The sequence below is a fragment of the Rhinichthys klamathensis genome, unplaced genomic scaffold, assembly GCF_029890125.1.
Source record: "Rhinichthys klamathensis goyatoka isolate OS25496 unplaced genomic scaffold, OSU_Roscu_1.1 h1tg000401l_1, whole genome shotgun sequence".
NCBI lineage: Eukaryota > Metazoa > Chordata > Actinopteri > Cypriniformes > Leuciscidae > Rhinichthys > Rhinichthys klamathensis.
In genome coordinates, this window is record NW_026606902.1 from 233,836 (window position 1) to 256,558 (window position 22,723).

Consider the following 22,723-nt stretch of genomic DNA (forward strand, 5'->3'; position numbering starts at 1 on the left):
TTTTGTTCATTTATTGTGGATATTTAAAATGTTTTCCATTTTCAGTGGTAAATAGTTTTTAGAAATAAAAGTTTATTGATCTTTGAAAAGGTGTACCTGCATTATTATGCCATTATCATTATTTTAGATGTAAATGGTCTCAGAACGTCAATATTATCGTTTATCGCAATAATTTCTTGGACAATTTATCGCCCAGCAAAATTTGTTATCGTGACAGGCCTATGTAAGCGTACGTACACTCTAAATGTACATGCGCGCTAGTCTAATCTTCTAGACTACATTACGTAGTGTATGCGTGCACTCAATGGGTGTGTTTTTGTTTGTTTTTTGTATTGTAATGTCAGATCGTTAAATCAACAATTACGATATCATAGACGATATATATCGCACACTCCTACAACACTGGCCCGATCGGGCAAGTGGCCGTTCCATCAAGTGTCCCGAGCGTCGTTCACACTGGCCCCGGGCCATCGGGCAGTCCTTATTGTCGAGCCCTGGGTTAACCAAACAGCTTAGGAATAGTTTGTTCAAAAGTTATCGATCTGTCAGCGCTTATCGTCAAAGAATCGATTGCTCCATTTTACTACAAGTCTTTCATGGTTCTTGTGCTTCCTTTTTGAAAGCTCAGTTACTTGTTACTGCATGGAAAATGCCAACTAGTGTTGTGTTTTAAAATCTGCATTTAATTTTTGGATGATCTATTCAAATTCAAAGTAGCCATTTTCATTTTGAATAGAGGCAGTTTAGCCGCCTTTTTCCCCATGTAATTTATTGTAATGGTCATCTTACAAGACAAGGGGACATTTCAGCATTGAGCCATGTTGCTTTAGTGTGAGTCACCTCACTCCATTTTTATGTCTTAAGAACCTAAGTCTCTTTGCGAATTAATTGTCTCTGCTCTCAAAATATTCACCAAATCCGTTAAGGCATGACACATCACATCAGCTTGTTAGATTTAATAAGAATGGTTTACACCTAAAGGGTTTTGACAGTGCAGAATGAATTGGTTTGTTACAGATTTAGTTTTTGGTTCTGTCAACTTCAACCTGTATTCAAAGTCAAAGTCACTCAGAATAGGCCTAAATATTGTCTGATGTCTCTGTCTGAAGGCTGTAGTTTCACAGTTACTTGATGTAGAAATATGCTCATATTCATTTAGTTGGCCTTCATATAAAACTGTCTCTGTCCTTGTGGCTGGCTCTTTGTTTTTTACTCTTAATGTTTGACCTACATTGATACTGCCTACCATTAAGCAGTGGTCCTCAACTGGTAGATCATGAGTCGTAATTGGCTCCCGAAATTTAATCTCTGTGAATTTATTTGGCAGCATTTTTGCAAGTGCAAATAATTTTTGTGGTACGACCTTTTTTCTAGAGATGCACCAGCCGACCGGCCATAAATCGGAAACGGTTTTTAGTTTAATTTTAGCTGATCTCTATTCTGGACTTGCACGCAAACTTCATTGCAATCATTTCCTGAAATGTAATTTATGTGGAAATATAACACAGGCCAGAGATGCGACACGCTGAAGACGGGCGCAAAGAGGAGAGCGGAGACACGCAGCAGAGAAAATGCCAGACACAGCAAGATTACTGTTCGAGATGCTCGATATATAGGAAGAACAAAATAAATATTGAATTGGGGGTAGGGGTTTATATGAATGTCTCTCTGAAGGAAACTGACTGTCTTCAGAATAGTTTCGATGGAATTTTTTTTTTTCCTCTTACCTCCGTATAAAGTAATATTTATAAATGCAGCGCTGCTTTGTTTATAGCGGTACCCAAAGAAATGCTTCTTTTCCATAAGCACCACCTGCTGTGAGAGAGTGATTTTCCATTTTCATTCAGTCTGTCCGTTTTTGTTTTGTGCAGGTGTCTTATGTAACAAAACCAACTGCTCATGCTACATGTGTAGCATATTTGTTTGGATTGTGATTCAAATGCAGTGGTTGCCTCTAATTTCAAATGGCTACAGATGGTTTTTAATAGCCAGTTTGGCCTGTTATAGAACAAATAAACCGCTAAATTTGACTTGTGATGTTTCTTTGTCTTGTGTTATTTTCAGGCTGCCCCCTGGAACAGTGGTGGGTGGGTGGTGTGGAGCTGGCCTCGGCACCGGGAGAGGCCCCCTCGCCCGCCCCCTCCCAGCGCTGCATGGCTGCAATGGCGCCCGCTTTAACCGACGCGCCGGCCGAAACTCACCGCATACGCTTCAAACTGGCTCCGCCCTCCTCCACCCTCTCCCCGAGTGGCGTGGAGGAAAGTGGTACCACCAACCATATCCTCGTGTCCAGTAACGGCGTAGTCAAGCGCAAGGCCTCGGAGGAGCGCCCCTCTCGCGGGGCCGGCCCCTGCAAGCCCCTCGTTACCTCATATCACTGTTCAGATGTGACCTCTGTGTCCTCAGCAAAAGAGTCTCTCAAGCTGCAAGGTGTTCTACTAAAGACGCACAGCATCCTGCCAAACCTCATACCACGGAAGCACCAGGCCTTAGAGCTCTCTGAAGAGCAGCTAAAGAGCATCATGAGTGCCGGTGGAGGAGGTGGGCCATGTGGGCCGCCCACCGTCCAAGGCACCACTGTCAATGGCGTGACAAAGAAAGTGACTAAACCGACTGAAAGAGACAATGCAGTGACCTTTAATGGTGGTCAACATACTGTCGAGCAGGATTTGTCAAATCCGACTCAAATTGTCATTGCTACCAGGGGATTGACAACGAATGGTCCTCTTCGAGACGGTGCGGAGCAGCACCAGCTGTCAACGGGTGAGTCCCAGAATTGTCCCAGCAATGGAGCACCTCCATTAACATCCCCAACCTCCATTACACATCTCACAGTGGACAAAATCTCAGACTGTATCCCGCTAAGCAGTGAAGATCCGTTGGCGCTCTCGCTCGCTACCCAGCAAGACCCCTTAGGTGACCTTGGAGTGGAGCTAAGCGATCGTACCCAGCACAGCCAGAGCAGACAAGGGGAGATTGAGGCACGGCTACGGCGACTACGCAAACGGCTGCAGGTGGTGCAGGCCAAGCAGGTGGAGCGCCACGTGCAGCAACAGTTGGGTGGACTACTCAAGAGCACGCTGGGTGCTCTGGATGCCAGACGGCCAAGAGGCCGTTATGGTGACGACGCCCTCACCCCTCAGGAGAGGGACGGACTGGGACGTTTCCTGAAGGGTGGATCTATGCCGGCCGAATTAGAACGACTGTCCCTGAGTTGTACCACCAACCTGCAATCTTCCGAATGTGCTTTCGATTCCGATGCCACGGAAAGCAGCTCAGGAGGAGAAACTGATGTGGAGGAAGATGAATTGGCTCGGGTCGACATTGAGCAACGCCACATTCCTCTGTGAGTACCGACCTTCATTATTCCTGATAATGTGAATCTAGATGGTTTAATGATGAAGGATAAGTGCTGATGCAGGCTGGGTGTTTCATGAAACCATTGCGTTCTCACATGTTAATGAATCATGATGTGCAGATGTTGTTGACTGATTGTAAATTCAGTCAGAGGCTGTTTTACATATCTGCATTTGTAAGTGTAGACTTGTTCTTTCAGTTCAAGATCACATTGATTGCTTTTGTTACAGAGGAATTTTCTTGATAATGAAGGTGTGTTCATCTCTTGAATATCATTACTATCCTGGTTACACATGGACACTCGCCCCGCACTCTCTCTTACATGCAGCAAGCCAGTCGTTTCCTTCCCAAGGGCTGAGCCTTGTTTAAATACACTCAAATGGCAAAGGATTTTTCTTGAAAGGCAGTGTGTCACTTCCTTAAATCCATTCACACACTTTCTCATTCAGTTATTGGGCCTGTTTTCACCCATCCCAACCTCTGGTTAAGAACACACTGGACAAGTGGAAGGCAAAGATAAGGCACTGTTTAACTTCTGTTGATGTTTGTTATATATATTTTTTTGTTTTAGCTTGGGTTATTTTTTTTCCTATCTTCCCAGTATTTACTCTTAATGTTCCCAATGCTCAAACCCAGTAAATATTCCAGACACAAGGAAAGTAATCCTCTTTATGAGGCAGATCTAGATCATTGATAAAAGCATATAAAACGTGTACAGCTTTGATAAATACCACTTTCGCCTAATTTTGCTTTACTTGTTGTACATTAAACATCGGCTCCTCCATCGCGACAGGTCTTCAAGTGGTCTCTTTTGCTGCATCATTTTAGTTGTATGGTGTCTCAATAGCCCAGTGAGTCAGAAATGTTTCCTGGTTTTTCTTTTTTCTTTAAACACAGACTTAGACTGCTCCATGAGGGGATAACCTACATTCAGTGGAGTCAGTCACATGACTATTGCGCAAGGACAAATAGGCTTACTTGCAGATTATGCGACGAGCATAGTGAAGCGCGTTGACAAAGGACTGTTTAACTTTTTTTTTTTTTTTTTTACCTTCCCCACATCCATAGGTACTTCTTTAAAATGGGATTTTAGTCCTTTATTGATGATGCAACAGATTCCTTTGTGGGATTGAGCACTGCATGTTGTAACTTCATGTAAGGTCTTTTTGTTAGGTACTTGATTTGTCTTCCTGCTTAATCAGCCATTAAAGCCAGTGTCTTGATGAGCGAGGAGTCAATTGAGTGCAATCCAAATAAAATCTGCAGTACCCAGTGGGTCATTTGTGTTCGTTTTTGGTTTATTGGTGGTAAACGGTTGCTTTCCTCAAAAGTCACTGGAAGGAAAATGTATTCCATATGATTTCTCATTATTGCTGTTTTGGATTCAGCTAGATAGTTATTGAGATTTTATGTTATTGATGGTGCCTTTTGTAGATATTATTTTGTACCATTCCCCAACCTCAGACAGATTAAGAGTGCTCAAACACTGTGGACCACCTTTGGCAATTCAGGTTAATTATTTGCATGCATCCATGTTCCTCCTGGGACGAAACTCCACTAAATAATCATGTTTCCATGAAGACAAGCTCCAACATCCATTATGAACACAAGCGCAACCACATTTTTCAGTCTTGCTAGTGTCCTTCTGGTACCATGGGCTAAAAATGAGCTTTCATGTACTTTCACGCACCAGCTGGTTGCATTCATTGTTTCTGGGCTGTAATCCTGTTATCTAGAACCGGTTTGAATGAAAAGGAGCCATTGAACTGGTCGAACATCAAATCATACCTGTCATGCCGCTTTCCGCTGTAAAGACTCCTCAACACAATCCGGCCATAAAAAAAACGGAATTTACTGTATAACGTGGAATTTCACGGAATTTGTCATTTTTGATAAATAAAAAGCAGGTCAGTACACTTAAATCAAAACACGATATAGACTAGTGTCTGGGAATATTAAATTGCAAGTATGAATCCTGCATGTTCTGCCTGTCTCTGTGTGAATGAATGGCGCAGACGTGCGGTTTCATTTACCACACAAACTTAATCACGCATGACACTCGCGCCATTTTCAGCCACTGCCGCATCACTATCTGAGGACATGAATGCATGAATCTCCAGAGCCACTCTAAAGGGGGTCGCACACCGAACGAGAAGCGCAGCGCCGCGTCGCGCAGCGCCATGTCTTTAAAATCGCAGAGCAAAGAGGACACTGACACCGACAGACTAGAAAGCGCAGGTTACTTTTGATATGAAAAAAATAAAAAATCAGCTCTTAGGTTCTGTCCATTGTGACAGATCGCTGCGCCTCAGTTCAAGTAAACCGATCATCTGTTACTTTTCATTTGAAGATACAGTACAACTTACCGAAAGGTATGTGCCTCATACATAATATCGGTCAGTCAGTGTTTTTCAAACACGGAAAGAGGTCAATAAAACTGCAGGAGAACAGTTATGTCACAGAACGTTACATTTACCTCAGGAAAGCCATTTAATGACCAGCACATTAGTTGACTAGAAAAAAATAGCGAGGAGTATTTTGCTAAATATGTGCACTATATTACATATTTATTATGTTTACTTGTCATTACATAATTGTTATTATAATGAAAACCCCATTATATTTAATTTCTCTCTGTATGTTTACAGCATTATGTGAGATATATTTTTTTCTTGAGAACAATTTACATGCAGACTGTAGCCTACCTAATATTTATCCAAATGAGTCAATATTGAATTAAGATTGAAATCAAATCCAAGAATTTAATTGAATAATACAAACAGTAGCCTACCAGTCATTGTAACATGTTGTCACTAAACTTAATAAAATTCTGTTTAGTTACCATATGTTTTGAAAATCACAATTACACATTGTGAGGCAAGTTGTTGTTTTTTTAGATACCCACAATCCATATGTTTCTCTTGAGCAATTAAAATATCGTGATAATACTGTATACCGTGATAAAAAGCTCAATCAGTTAACCGCAGCATGAAAATTTGATACCGGCACATGCCTAGTCTAGACTTTGGTAGATTTATTTATTTATTTTTTAAAGGTAGCAAAGTATATCAGAAAATAGACTATACCCATTACTTGATAATAGGGCTGGGCGATATGGCCAAAAAAAATTATCACGATAATTTTTTTTATATCAGTCGATATCGATAATTATCACGATAAATGTCAAATCTTTATTTCTTTCAAGTTTAAAGGCAGATTTTTGCTCCTAAGTGAAAGTTGTAGAAACCAGAGCGTTAATTGTGGTTTTAAACTACTCTTTATTGTCAGAACATATCATGACAAACACTTGCCAAACAGGTGAACATTTCACAAATCTGAGGTAAAACATCATTTGTCATTTTTCCTTAACAAAATAAATATCTGAATAGAAAAATATATTTCTTAGTTTCTGCATGTGCTAATGGGGGATATTGTTAAGTCTTGAAACAGGTTTGTGTTGCCTGACTTTGATGACACGTATATTCAGCACAGTTTGCAGTGCAGGCTCCAATATTAATATTACATGTTTTATCTCGAAACACATATTTGACAGAGTTGACAGTAAATCTGCATCCTAACTCAAGCTAATACTACTATGTTAAATTTATGTTCATTAACAAAAACAGTAACATCTGTTAAAAAAAATTAACTACCACATTTTTATTTGGTAAAATGTAATATTCTGAGTTTTATTAAAATAAACCATTGGTCATCCAGCATCATGCATTTAGATCATGATAACCACAGATAAAGCCAGGCATAGCCTATATAGCACCTCACTATCATGGCAAAATGTAACTTTATGGTTTCTATGGTATTTGTATGAAAAAAGTAGCCTAAATACATTATTAAATACTGTAATTATATTCAATTAGTCATTTAAAACATTGTCTACATTAATAATATAATACAATTCAATATGTATATGCCACATTTCATGGTGCAGTTAATATTACTAGGCTAACCTTAGTAAAGCCATTATAAATGGATTTAGTATCAATTCATATTCTGACTGTATCATTGCGCACAGTGTTTCTCCTGTTTGTCAGCGCTGTTTCATCTGCCTTTAAACTGGTTTAAATCACTGAGACATTGGTGTTCTTCGCTGAACTCAAGCGCTTCTCACTGGATCTAGTGAGCGAGACGATCAGAGTAAACGCGTCTGCTCTAGTGAGCGCGCGCGCGCTGCCGTTTGGACTTTGAGCCGAGCGGATAAATAGTCCGTGAGGCGCGCGCGGTTCAAATGAGTTTCGTTCCGCTTTTGGCGCATAAACATTTATCGAACTCTTGATATCGTTTTATCGAGAAATTATATCGCGATAATTATCGTTATCGTTTTATCGCCCAGCCCTACTTGATAACCTAACACTCTTTATTCACCTAATGCCTTCAAACTGTTATTGTTGTTTTTTCTTCTTTTTCCTGTTATTAAGGCCTCCCCATCGGCATGGTTTCTGGTTTTACCAGTCAACCTTCTAGGTCACATAGCCGCTTGGCAAGCTTCTTTTTTTTTTTTTTTTTTTGGTCCCCTCTCTAATAGTTTTTCACTTTTTTGACATATTCGCTTCCATGTTTTGTTTTTGTTTTTCATCAGAGTTGTCTTGTCTTACTAAATCAAAAGTGTTCTGACAGACTTGACATTTTGATGTAGGGCTGCTCGATTATGGCAAAAATCATAAACGCGATTATTTTTGCCAATATTGAAATCCCGATTATTTAACACTATTATTGGTGGGCGATACGATAGGGGTGGGCGCTATACCGGAATGAACGTGACTACCGGTATTATGTTGTACCATGATATGGATTTTGCGATACCGGGGATGCACGTGCACAAATGTGAAGTACTGGTGTTTAACAGTTAATAGACATAGTTTTCATCCAAATCATGTTGATTTATTAATCAATTTATCCACTGTCTTTTTGTTACAAGGCCAATAGCCATTTACATTACAGCCTTGAATTTGATTTGCTTTTTGCTATTACTCGTCAGGCAGATAGTACTAGAGGATGACGACTTTCTCCTTCTAAAGAGCATTTTATTGCACACACATATTTCAATATTTGGCGTTATATCAATATTTTTGCTCTGGTAGAGAAAGAAATATTATATCTGACCTCGAAGCATATGGGCATGGACTAAAATTCATAGTATAGTTTGTTATTTTGATGTTCTATTCTGTTCAATTTCATGGATTTTACAAACTCAAATCCCATTTTACCAAATCATGAGAGTGGCGTAGTACAGTTGAAGTTACAATCTACCATTTTGAGTTTGTGCAGAGCGGCCCACGTTAGTGAGTAAAGGAAATGAGAGATCTTATATTGTGGCACTGTGGTTTCCGGTACATGCACACAGTATGAGAGAACAACAAACTCTCAGACAGCAAAACAATCATTCTGGCTTGTCCTGTATCGTGGACCCCAAACTGCAGGGCAAATGTGTGTCTTTTGTCCACAGATATTCCCTATAGACACCAACTGGGTGGACCCATGATACGTTGAGGATCTCATCAGGTCTTGAGTGATTGAAACTGCTTTTGTGTTTGTAGTAGCCTGAAGCCAACAGCAGAGAAAAATTGACTGATTTTTAAAGGGCAGACCAAGCTGTGCGCTGTTCCCTCTACTCTCTGGGCTGTCCTTCATCTGCATTTTTATTTTTTTTATTTTTTTATTAAATGCAGAGGTCTTGTTCATACACAGACTTGAATCTGTAGATCTGTAACGTAGGATTAGTTCACCGAAAAAATTCTGTCATCGCTTACACACCCTAATGTTGTTCCAAACCTTTATTACTTTCTTTGGTGGAACACAAAAGGAGAAATGAATGGGGGCCAGAACTATCACGTTTAAAAAAAAAAGTATGCTAAAGTACCGTGAAACCTGTCTTCCATGTCTTTTTGAAGCTACGATAGTTTTGTGTGATGAACAGGCCATAATATTTACGACTTTAAGCCGTTATGCACTAAATACTTTCCCCTCTAATGACTGTCAATTGTGACCTGATCTGAGTCAGTCAGTTGAACTTGAGAATCAGATCAGTCCAATCTGTGAAAGAATTATTGAGGTTTTGAGAACTGTCAAATGATTAATTGAAGGAAATCAACTCAAATGAATGATTCGTTCACAAATTGGACATTGCTACTTCTCTCATAAAGGAAAACCAGGGCGGATGTCAGGATGTTTAGTAGGATGTTTTGAACTTGATGAACACAGGCCTCATTTAGTGTCATTTATATGTGAAGGAATGGCAAGTGTATACTTAAATTCTTATTTTTTGTGTGTTACTCTGAGGGAATGACATGAGGCTGAGTTCAAAAACTGAAATACCCATTCTCCTTAGTTTCTGCTGCTTTTCTACCGTCTATTGCACTCCATTGCATGTTTATTCTGTGATCTCTCCTCCATCCATCCATCCTAACTTCTACCCAAAGCTAATTGCAAATGATTTAATTAGCTCTTACCCACTGCTCAAGCACCGGTTTTCTCTGTTTGAGTATGCATCTTAACCATTAGTGTAGAAACGGTAAATCAGCTCTCAGATGAATATTTCAGGGCATCCTTTTAAACATCAGCACTGCTTTGAAACTGCCAGCAGCTTTTTCCATCCTCCCTGTTGCCCTTTGGACTGCGGGATACAACAGCCCACCATCTCTTGTGTCTTATTGGTGATGGCAGAGTATCTCCCTGGAAACCATGTAAAGGTGTGTGTTTTTTTCTTTTCACCTTTAGATATCTACCTTGCTCTGGCCGTCTGGCGCTCATTCTGAGCTCATGTCCACGACCTTTCAGAGCTGCAGTTTTTATGTTGCAGTCAGAAGTGTGTTAGTACTACCTGCACTTAGTATGAAAGACTACTGCACTGAAAGATTGATGCTTGGTAGTTTGTGGAGTGCAAGTATGGTTAAATTGAGCCTGTGCTGCTTTTTGAACCATTTTTAAAGATCCCATGAAACCGCTTCATTTAAGAGGTTAATGATTAATTGACCGTTCATTTGAACAACTATTGATTATGGGAATTTGTTAGTTGACATCCCTAATTATTATTATTTAGTGCTGCCACTTACGACTAATTTTCTAACGACTAATCTTTAGACTATTTTTTCGATTAGTCGACTAATCTAAACGACTAATTAAACAAAAAACATGGTTTGTCAATTCGTTGTGTCCATTTTATTTTGAACTCAACTGAAGGGCCAAAATATAAAATGTCACCTGTTGAAAAACCTTTATGTATTAACAATCTATGCATAAGTATCTGCATTTCCATTAGGCTATACCATATTAGTCCTAATCTAATCCTCTATTAACAAACATGTATGTATTCATAACTTAAATTAGCTCTTTGTTCTGCCTTAAATTAATAGATTATTAGCTTACTGTACATTTTTATATGTACGTTTCTGAAATGCATAACTGATAACATCACTCTGAATTGTAAAGTAGATGCATGCATTTTCTGTAAAGCTGCTTTGAAACAATATGTATTGTGAAAAGCACTATACAAATAAATTGGAATTGAATTGAAAGAGTCTGGACTAGCCTATACGCTTAGCTCTGCCTAATAATGAATCGCGCTGAAAGCAGGCAGGCACGCAGATATGCAGCTTGCGTTAGAGTTCTCAACGGGTCGGGTCGGCCCGACAAACCCGACGGGACCCGCGGGTTCGGGTCGAAAATATTTGCAAATGACTCGGGTCGGGTCGGACCTCAGGCTTAATCTTTTGAATTGTACAGTGAAAAAAAAAAAGTATTATTCATCGCTGCTGTTCACTGTAAAGAAAGTCTGGCTGCTGCGTGCAACGTGCATCGCGACGCGAGGGCAGACCTTGCCGCAGGTGAAATCACCGTCGCTCAGGGGCGGCGCAAGATAATTTTTAACGCAGGTGCTGAGGGGGTGCTAGATCATTGACAGGGGGAGCTGCGCAATTATAGCCTATATATATATACACACACACTATTATTTAAATGAGCAAAATTTATGATGAGATGTGCTCCAGTTCACGTGCAATGCAATCGCGCCCGCGCCTCCTATATCATGATCATTATTGTCTGCAATATTTGCTTCTTATTTATTATAGGCAATTGGTTGATGAATAACTTATTAAAATTAAGATACAATTTATACAAAACGAAATTCACTTTAAAGAAAGGCTTTCTACAAAACAAAACTTAATTTAGTGGTCAAAATCATGTCTGACCCATCATATCTTCCGATATATTGCGCATCTTACTCATGCTGTTCAATTTTCATAATCAGCATAGATGTAAAAGAAACAACAACAACATTATAATATTTTAACAAAAATGAAACTAAATGCTCTTATTTAATGGCAACAACACATATAGTGGGCCTATATACAGACTATCTAAATATTGAAAGTAACATTAACAATGCTGTAGAAGTGCAGTTTATTAATAGTAAATGTTAACTAATCTAATTAAGTGTTACCGATTTTTTTATACACCGATTCAGAGGTCTCGTGAGTTCAGTGTTGAGTTAAAGTGAATGGTTAAAATGAGTCATTCGTTTGCGTATCTGACGTCTAGCCACGGCACACGTCCAGTTTAGGACATCGCACAAGATTTGCGTCAATACAGAAAACATTTAATCACTGGATAGGTTTTTTCGTTTATTGAAATGTGGTTTATGTCAGCTAGGGCGGAACGTGGGAGACGTGAGAGTGCGCGCGCGCAGCCACGGCTCTCTCTCTGCGTCAAGCGCAGCAGTCATTCTATTCTACATCACTCACCGATCAAAAGGGTGGCGTTGGGCCGCGGGCCGGGTTCGGGCAGATAATTCATGTTGATGTGTCGGGTTACATCGGGTCCGGGCTTAAAAAGCCACGGGCCGGGTCGGGTTGTAATTTTCAGGCCCGTTGAGAACTCTAGCTTGCGTTTACACTTGCGTGCATGGCGGGCCCGTGCCGCGGTTCGCGTGAATGTGAAAGCAACACGGACTCGGGTGTGCACTTGTTCAGGAAGTAAAGTGACCTGCGCATGCGTTTTAGCTGATTAAGATGTATTTAGTTAAATAAAACACATGTAAGGGATGATAGTGTTGATGATTTACCTTGGATACGAGCGAAAGTGAGTCTGCAGTGTATTCGCGCTTGGCGTGTGGAATCAGGGCAACAAATTTGGAAATTCACTGGCTCCTCAAAAGAGTCTGTTTGCAACCAGCAGAAGGCCACCTTATGCGACGCACGCACCTGTGTTGTTCACTCAGCTGCGCATAATAGCACAGAATTAATAAAAAATATATATATATATTGACCCGCGTTCTGTTTTCGATCGATGCGTAAGATGCACGCATACGCACCAGGGTTCGGGGGCGCCGGGAACAATTGCGCTCGGGCTCGGACCGCAGCAAACGCGCTCAGTGTGAAAACAATTTTTCATATCAAAGCAGTGAAGGCGGGGGAGGGGGAAGGAAGAGCATAGCAGATTAACCAGCAGGGCGCGCACAGACTGGTGTGTGGAGGTGAATTACAGTGAGCCGTTTGAGATGGGAGACCAAAAATAAATAGGCGGTCAATAATAAAACGACCCGTCGACTAATTTGCATGGTCGATTACGTCGACTAATCGCGGCAGCACTATTATTATTAAATAATAATAAACAAAAACAATAGTGAATAATTATTATTAGTATTACTGTGACAAATGTGATCCTGGATCACAAAACCAGTCACAAGTAGCACAGGTATATTTGTGGCAATAGCCAACAATACATTGTATGGGTCAAAAATATCGATTTTTCTTTTATGCCAAAAATCATTAGGCTATTAAGTAAAGATTATGTACCATGAAGATATTTTGTATATTTCCTACCGTAAATATATAAAACATTTATTTTTGTGAGTGAATGCAGCACAATTGCGAACATAAATGGACAACTTTAAACAACTTTTTTTTTGCACCCTCAGTTTCCAGATTTTCAAATAGTTGAATCTCGGACACATTGTCCTATCCTAACAAACCATACATTAAAGGAAAGCTTATTTATTTAACTTTTAGATGATGTATACTTCTCAATTTAAAAAAAAATTGACCCATGTGGTTTTGTGGTCCAGGGTCACAAATAAGAAAACGCCATAGCAGTAGGGATGGGCGATATATTATCGTTTGCGATATATCGTTAAAATTTTTCCTCACGATAAGAATTAGTCTTCCCGCGATAATAACGATAAAGCCTATGACGGGACGCATTCGCAGCTCACGCGCATGGCGGAAGGCGGACGTGAAGCTGAGGTGAAGTTTATCGCTAAACGAGTAACTACCTCTACAATCTGGAACTGGTACACACAGATTTTCATCCGCCCATCTCGCCGAACACTGACTGAGCGCTTGAGAGTGTCGCTCTCCGTCAAGTGATCCGTAAAGCCCACTATATCAGTTCATCTCAATGAATACACAGTGTATTTGACGCGCAGTAAACACTGAGGCGCATGACGTGCTGTCACTGTTGAGAGCGCTCCGTGTTTCTCACGCACCCGATGAGAGAGAGAGAGTCTTACATACCACGCAGAATTGAAGTGTACATGACGTCTACATGTAAATTATATTATTTGTTGTATTTTCCTGTAAAAATAATGGAGTTCATTTGGAATTATTCAGCTTTGAGCAAGCAGAAACTAATGCGCAAACGCAGACGTGATGATATTCATGAACCAAGCAGCTCATCAATCCTTAGTGTGGTTTGTATTGTTATTAGTATCAGAATTCGTAATAGTATTAGTATAACTATTCGTTGTTAGATTTTTTATATTTCAAACTTGTAAATGATTTGAATTATTACTGTGTGATGTTTTTCAGTATAGTTGCACTATTTAAACATTATCTGCACTTTTACAGAAGAAACGTATGCAACTTTTCCATTTCTGCAAGGGATGGTGTTTACTGTTTTACTGTTTTTTTATTATCATTTTAAGTCTATTTGGTGAAGGGTACATTTTGCTTTGCATGCAGCTATCACTTGTAGCCAAAAACAGTGGTGAATATGGTATTGTATTTATATCGTCATTGATATCGTTATCGCAATAAATGCCAGAAAATATCGTGATATATTTTTAAGTCCATATCGCCCATCCCTACATAGCAGGTGTACATTTAAAAGTATGCCCATTTTCTCACCTTATTTGTAGGCTAAATGAAATTCATTCTTCGATCCGAAATAACCATTATACAAAAATAATGTTTATTTTAACTACTAATTATCTAGCCATGTTGCCTGATAATGTAGCCTATACTGTGCATGTCAAAAATGTGGTAGAATGTCAAATATTTATTTCATGAGATCTTTATTTTTTGCCTGATAAGTTAGTTATACCTACAGCGGAGTTTTTTTTTCTCTCTGTATGGCTCACTATCATCTGTACCTGGCAGCGCCCGCAGTGCCTGGCCCATAATGAAAAGGCTCCTCTGTGAAGGGTGTGTGTGTGTTTGTGTGCCTCTGTGAATGTGTGTGGCACAGTGATTGAATAAAACCGTTCAATGCGTTGCGTCTTTCTGAGGCCTGTTTTTGTTCTGTAATGAAATATGCAAGTCATCATAGCTGTGGTTCAGGTCACATACCCTTCCCCGAGGGTTTGTCTGTATTTTTGTGCTGGTGTGGATCAAGGCTAATGAATGTTATGTTGCACACACTTGCCGGTTTATTAGTGTGACTCATCACTATTGTGACATCATAGAACCGCCATATCAATTTCCCCACACCAATCGGATAAAGTTTTACTTCACATTGTTTGGCAGTAAAGAGATTATTGCTAAAGTCCATGTTGCTCTATCACTTATTCCCAGGTGGTCAAATTGCAGTGCCAGAACCTTCTAGAAGCAACGGCACAAATAATGGTACTCATTTACTGCTTGTAGGGCCAATAAATGCATGGTGCCAAGCAAGCAGTTTATAGATGTGGCAGTACATCAGCAATCAGCTTTTTACAATTTGGCCTTGCTTATTTGTCTTCAGTGTCGGAGCTATACGAAATAGGATCTTATGTTAACATGTCAGGATGCTGTTAGACCGATACAGTCACTAATGCCCAGAGAGCAAGCAGATCTCTGAGTTATAGATACTTGTTTAATTTATTTTATATTTTTAGAAGGGATTCAAAAGAGAAAATAATTGAGACTAACTCTAAATTAAGCTGTTTTTTTCTCAAGAACTTTGCCAGAATAATCAAGTCAGGGTTCAAAATGTATTTTCTGCCTCACCTACTAGTAGTAGGCAGTTGAATGGCCATTCATTCTTGAATGACGCAGAGCTTCGCATTGAAACATTCAGAAAACAAGGGGAAGAAAATAGATATTGATGCTTAGTGTATCATATCTATGCAGCAGTTTGAGCCTTTTCTTTTAACATTTGTAAATTTCAGTTACTGTGCGCGTGAAGCACAATTCAGAGTGCTCTCTACTCAAGTGTGATCTGACACCCGAGAGAAAGACTCGTGATTTAGAAACAGAAATAAACTCCAGCGAGATAAAGTACTTTAATGCAAAACCATAGACCTTTTTTTTACAAATAAAGTATAATAATGGGAACATTGATCTTGGAGTGAGTTTCCTCATGTTACTGTTGTAACCGAACGTGACGTGCTATTTGAATGCTGAATGGAGAATGACTGTGTACAGTAAGGAGAGATACGTTTCCATTAACTTTAATGACTTAAATATTCATTTGTACCTCACTTTAGTGCACGAAAACTGAATGGTGCTTTACAAAAAAAATTTTATATCTTTAGTGGGGCTTAACAATAATAGAGAATAGTACGTACAATATCGGACATCGCTGAGAAGCTGCAGCCAAGCGGGGAGGATTTTTGGGTGAGATGAATCTCCCGAGCACTGTCACTGCCTTCCGCCATGTCTTCTCGTACAAAAGAACAACGTTGCATGCTGCGGCAGCGCCAGACTGATGCTACCTGGACAGGATTTAACGTGAGTTTTCAAAATCGCCATAATCGAACACGGTTTTCAAGATAATTAAATTTTAAAGGATAATACTAACCGTCATGAAATTTTATCGTGGTTTATCATGAAACCGGTAATTGTTCCATCCAATACATTGTGATTGTTTCTGTTTTCTATTTTTATATATTTTAAAATGTGATTTATTCCTGTGATCGCAAAGCAAAATTTTCAGCATCATTATTTAAGTCTTCATTGTCACATATGGTCCTTTTAATATGTTGATTTTATGCTCAAGAAACATTTCTTATTAATGTTGAAAACTTCTTAATATTTTTGTAGAAACCGTAATACATTTTTCAAGATTCTTTAAAGAGAATGTTTGTTTAAAAAAATAGCATTTATATGAAATAGAATTTGTTTGAAACATTAGACATTTTTACTTAGTTTACTTTTGCTTTTGATCAATTAAATGAATTCTTGCTGAATAAGTTATTTAATAAAAAAAATCATACTCACTGTGTATACCGATGATGTATATTTCTATAATATACATTTTGCTTAGCTCTAAAATATTCAGATGCACTTTAATCTTTTAAATCTGTAATCTTGTGTGTAATCTTTTTAAAGTTAGTTTTTTTCCTTATCCAGTGTCATGAACAACTGGAATAGTATGTAAATTTATTGGTCAAAATTGCTTATAATTAACCAGTTAGGCTAACCGTTAACTAACAGTAAGCATTTTAAATTATTAATACTATCGGTTGAGCTTTTGAAAAAAAAAAACAAAAAAAAAACATAAGCCGTATACAAGTCACATTTTATTGCATTAATGTAAAATACCGGTAGGTAGGGGTGTAACGGTTCACAAAATTAACGGTTCGATACGATACAGTGGTGTCACGGTTCAGTACATTTTCGATACAACAAAAAGAAAGAAATGCCAGAGAAATGTCCTATTTATTAAAAGAAAAAATATTTTTAAATAAGTTTGAGTTTTCCTACATCTTGAAACGTTCAGGTTTATAATTAAATAATGTTTTGGTCATCACATTAAAAATAACATTTAAATATAGGCCTATATTTATATAATATTTATATTATATTTGAGTTTTGAAGTGCTGGAAAAAGATGTGTGAAATACTTGAAAGCATTTCACTATTCCAGCCATACTTCCATGGTTACAGTTAGTGTTACTATATTAAATCCATGGTGAATGTTGCTGATCTGTGGACTTAAAGCCTATAACTAGATCATTCACGGCACAATGTTTCTCCTGGTTTCCACGTCAGCGATGTTTGATCTAATAGAGATCTACGGTTAATAACGGAGAAATTTTAATGCTTCTCACTAGATCTCGCAGCGATGTTATTACTTCAGTGGCGAATTCAAATGTTTTCTTCACTGGATCTCTTAGCGCTGTGTAGTAACAGTGTCGCTTGATCAAGATCGGCTCGCGCTGCACAGATGTTGCTGGTCCGAACTGATAAACGGTCCGTGAAGCACAATATAACGAGTAGCACAGTTTCGTTCCGCTTTCATTACGTTTGCCATTTGATGTTGCGCAACGTTGTGGTGGTCGCGCCAGCGCGGATTTTGTCGGCAGGAAAAATGGTCCAAGGAATCGTTCGGTGTGTATGCGTACCGAACCGGAAGCCTCGTACCGAAACGGTTCATTACGAATACATGTACCGGTAGGCCTAAATAAAGCAAAATGTTTGCAAACATTATAAACATAGCTATAGGCTATTTTAGTTCCCCTCACTCCACAATAAATACTTTAAATTAACGGTATTCAGAAAAGAACAAGAATGAAAAATAAAAGCAGCTATATAAACTTCAGGCCAAAACGAATTTGTTTAAAGCAAAACTGAAACCGTAAGCCTATAAGACTTTTCTAAACCTGTAAGACTTTCTTCTGCTGAGCATAAGAATATATACACTCACCTAAAGGATTATTAGGAACACCTGTTCAATTTCTCATTAATGCAATTATCTAAATCAACCAATCACATGGCAGTTGCTTCAATGCATTTAGGGGTGTGGTCCTGGTCAAGACAATCTCCTGAACTCCAAACTGAATGTCAGAATGGGAAAGAAAGGTGATTTAAGCAATTTCGAGCGTGGCATGGTTATTGGTGCCAGACGGGCCGGTCTGAGTATTTCACAATCTGCTCAGTTACTGGGATTTTCACGCACAACCATTTCTAGGGTTTACAAAGAATGGTGTGAAAAGGGAAAAACATCCAGTATGTGGCAGTCCTGTGGGCGAAAATGCCTTGTTGATGCTAGAGGTCAGAGGAGAATGGGCCGACTGATTCAAGCTGATAAAAGAGCAACTTTGACTGAAATAACCACTCGTTACAACCGAGGTATGCAGCAAAGCATTCGTGAAGCCACAACACGCACAACCTTGAGGCGGATGGGCTACAACAGCAGAAGACCCCACTGGGTACCACTCATCTCCACTACAAATAGGAAAAAGAGGCTACAATTTGCAAGAGCTCACCAAAATTGGACAGTTGAAGACTGGAAAAATGTTGCCTGGTCTGAGTCTCGATTTCTGTTGAGACATTCAGATGGTAGAGTCAGAATTTGGCGTAAACAGAATGAGAACATGGATCCATCATGCCTTGTTACCACTGTGCAGGCTGGTGGTGGTGGTGTAAGGGTGTGGGGGATGTTTTCTTGGCACACTTTAGGCCCCTTACTGCCAATTGGGCATCGTTTAAATGCCACAGCCTACCTGAGCATTGTTTCTGACCATGTCCATCCCTTTATGGCCACCATGTACCCATCCTCTGATGGCTACTTCCAGCAGGATAATGCACCATGTCACAAAGCTCGAATCATTTCAAATTGGTTTCTTGAACATAATGAGTCCACTGTACTAAAATGGCCCCTGCAAGATGCTATCCTATCAATATGGGCCAACATTTCTAAAGAATGCTTTCAGCACCTTGTTGAATCAATGCCACGTAGAATTAAGGCAGTTCTGAAGGCGAAAGGGGGTCAAACACAGTATTAGTATGGTGTTCCTAATAATCCTTTAGGTGAGTGTATAGAAGAATAAGAATGTTGTTGCTGTGGACCCCTTTGACTTTAATTTTATGAAGCAGTTCTTTGAGCTTTTGACCTTTTGTGCTGAAGTCAATTTTTCTGTAACTCTGCTTAGTCTCTCCTTAGTTAATAATATCTAATGTCAGCAGTTTGTGCTGTGTTGGTCTTGAAGTTGACTTGTAATCCTAAACATGTTTAAAGCACTTAATCCTAAACCTGCGAAAAGACTTGAGTCCCAGGATGAGTTCTGTGTGTGCGTGTTTGATCGGGAAGCAGCAGTAATGCACTGCAGATAATCTTATTGTTTTTGAACATTGTCTAGGGACCACAATACAAATTCCTGAGTTGCTGAACTGTGCTGAGGAGGAAACACTGAGTCTCTGCTCTCGTCCAGCTTTGGCTTTTGATCACTACGCTGGCTCTGATTCAGCTCAGAGCTTAGAGGCTGATTGGACCCAACTGCATCAGGAACTGTTTTCAAGAGGAGATCCTCTTGCTGTGTCTGTAACACTGGATGAACATCATATCACTCCGCTGAAATGTGTCCTTGTGCTTTTTGTGTACCGTGAACTGTGTACTGATTTGTAGTCTTGAACATATTGACGAACATTAGCATGGTTCTCGAAACTGCTAAAACACATATGCGCTCCTCACGCACTCACTCGAGTCATATTCTTCCATGCAACATTTTTTTTTGCCATTGTTCCCTTAGCTGTTGGAAGCTCACAGCCACATGTTTTTTTTTTTTGCTGGCTGCTTGAGTAACTTAGAGTAATTGACTTTGTTTTTCAAAATAATGAAATGTGCGTGTCTAGCCTATATAAAACTCATTTCAATGCCTTTAAACCAATTAACTGTTTATTGGCCCTTTTGTTAAATACATATTCTTTTGGAAGATAATCTAGCCTTTTTTAAAACTTTAGTGTAAAGATGTTATAATTTGACTATATCAGCGTTCGGCAACCTTATGGCACGCAAAGAGATGATTCAGCTGTTATAGTTGAGTTCAAGGGACATTATTTAAATTAAATTGTTAAATTAAATCTTTAGCTAATGTCACATGCCTGATTATCCCACGCCTGCCATAGGTTGTTGACCTCTGGACTATATCAACAAACTCTGACGTTGTCGATTCTCAACTTCTATAAGGTATTATATTTTGATGCTTTAGGCTACAACATATTGAATGGGGCTGCAATAAACAATTATTTTGATAATCGATTAATCCGTGGGCTTTGATTGATTATTCCGCTTTTGCAATCAGTTTAAATGTTGAGTTATACCTATTCTGACTAATAAAGAAAACAAGGAAATCACTGCAGATAAAAAAAAATGTTTATGTAATTTTAATGAACTTAAAACACGCCAGTCCAACTGTTAAAAATACTTTTTATTAGGCCTATGTATTGACACAAATTTGACGATTCGATTTCTATTCATAAGCTTGCAATTCGATTCCAATATAGATTCAGTCTCATTTGGATATATTCATTTGGATATATCAGGTACAGTATATGTAAATTTTTCTCAAGGAAAAAAAATCTCTTAAAGGGGTCATATAATGGTACATGCACTTTTTCAAGTTGGTTGTACTGAAATGTGTGTTGGCAGTGCCTGTACACAACCATCATATAATGATAAAAATCCATCCAGTGTTTTTGTTTTAATCTCCTTATATGTTTTCCCCAGTCTCAAATCGAGCCGTTCGACCGTGTGATGTCACACGGTCGGACGCCCCTCCCGCGATTGTTGATTGACAGCCGGGTTTCAACACAGACCCGCCCTTGCTCGTGAGCCAGCTGTCAATCATAGTCTGCGCGGCCCGGCTCGGTCATTGTTGATATGCTGGAGCACTGTCTATTAGAATGGCGTCTAAGCGATTGTGGTGTTCTGTTCTTGGGTGTAATAACGAACACAGCAGTCATTTTAATGTTCCCAAATCCGAACCGCTGAAGACGCAGTGGCTGTGTTTGTTTTCGAAGGGAATATTCCCCACGAGCAACGTCAATGCTCTCATGTTTGCGCGAATCATTTCTCACCAGACTGCTTTATAAACGAGGGTCAGTATAAAGCTGGTTTTGCTAAGAAGCTTCCTGAATAAAGGATCGGTACCAGCTATTCGTGTTCCTGCTGAACCTCTAGAACAACTGAAGTGAGTGTAACGTTTTATTATCCTTTATATTAATATTTATATCTTTGCAAATCGCTTGCACGCTTCACGATGAATGAGTCTAAGGTTTACACTCAGGGTACATTAGGGCATGTTTTCTATGTACGACGTTCTCAATATAATTCATAATCCCACGTTTATAATGAACAACGCGTTATGGTTATTGTGTTACAAACGTGCACAGAACAGAGAGGCGGAGTGAGCAAAGCTCATGATCATTTAAAGTCATATGCACTGAAACGGCGTGCTGAAAACAGAGCTGTTTTTGACCAGGTAAAATAACTGTTTTCTTACAATACTAATGAGAATTTTTAATTAAAGTATATTACAAACGTTTAATTTAGACCCTAAAGAATCATATTAGCTTGTATAAAAATGGCATTATATGACCCCTTTAAGTCAACTAATGCAGTAAACTATACCGGGAATCCAGTCAGCTGGTGCATTACTATAACATTGAATGTTAAAATGAACAAGAATTACAAGTAAAATGAACAATGCAGATTTCATTTTTACAACCATCTTTGATCATATTTACCAAGGGAGCAAATTATTCTGACCAGCACTGTATGTGTTAGAGTTGTCAAAAAGTACCGACTTCGGTACCAAACGGTACTGAAATTTAAAAATTGTGTCGTTTTGAGCGCTGTTGAGCGGAATCGTAAACACCTCTGATTGGTTATTGTGTATGCACTCATCGGATATGGCTGTGATTGGCTACAATGATCAACGCACGGGAGCGTTTGAGAGTATGAAAGTGTTTTTAAAAAATGGAACCGGGAGCGTTTTAAAGCACAAGCAGGCGTCTATCAGCGGACCGGTCCACTGATAGACGCCTGCTTTCAAATGCTCCCGTCTGTATCTGTGCAAGCGCTCGGTAAAGAGCGTCATTGATGTATATAATTTACAACATGTTTTTGAAGCGCTGACAGGGAACTACACTAACATTTTCCACTGGTGGCACTTGCGCTACTAACTTTTTCAGTTACTAGCGCAAAACATGATTTGGTCGCACAAATTATTTATATAGTAAGCCGCTCTGGATAATAATGACCAATAGTGAAACTGTATTGCATACAGATGTGCTTTTTATTTTACTCTCCATCTTTTAAAACACATGCCTTCTTGTTTTCTTTAAAAATGGTTGGGATAGATTTACTGCAATAGAAAATACAGTAGCCTACACAATAAAGTGCTAAATTAATTTCTTTTGGATTTCACCATGCTA

The 22,723-nt window shown here is 39.1% G+C and overlaps 1 protein-coding gene across 2 annotated transcripts in view; it reads left to right on the forward strand.

The window, feature by feature from the left end:
• Positions 1-22,723, forward strand: part of kansl1b (KAT8 regulatory NSL complex subunit 1b) — a 97,893-nt gene that overhangs the window by 23,476 nt on the left and 51,694 nt on the right. For both annotated transcript variants that reach the window (XM_056234694.1, XM_056234693.1), the window contains exon 2: positions 2,065-3,346. In XM_056234694.1, the coding sequence (XP_056090669.1) occupies positions 2,154-3,346 (1,193 nt within the window). In that variant the 5' untranslated portion in view covers positions 2,065-2,153. The remainder of the gene's footprint in view (positions 1-2,064; positions 3,347-22,723) is intronic.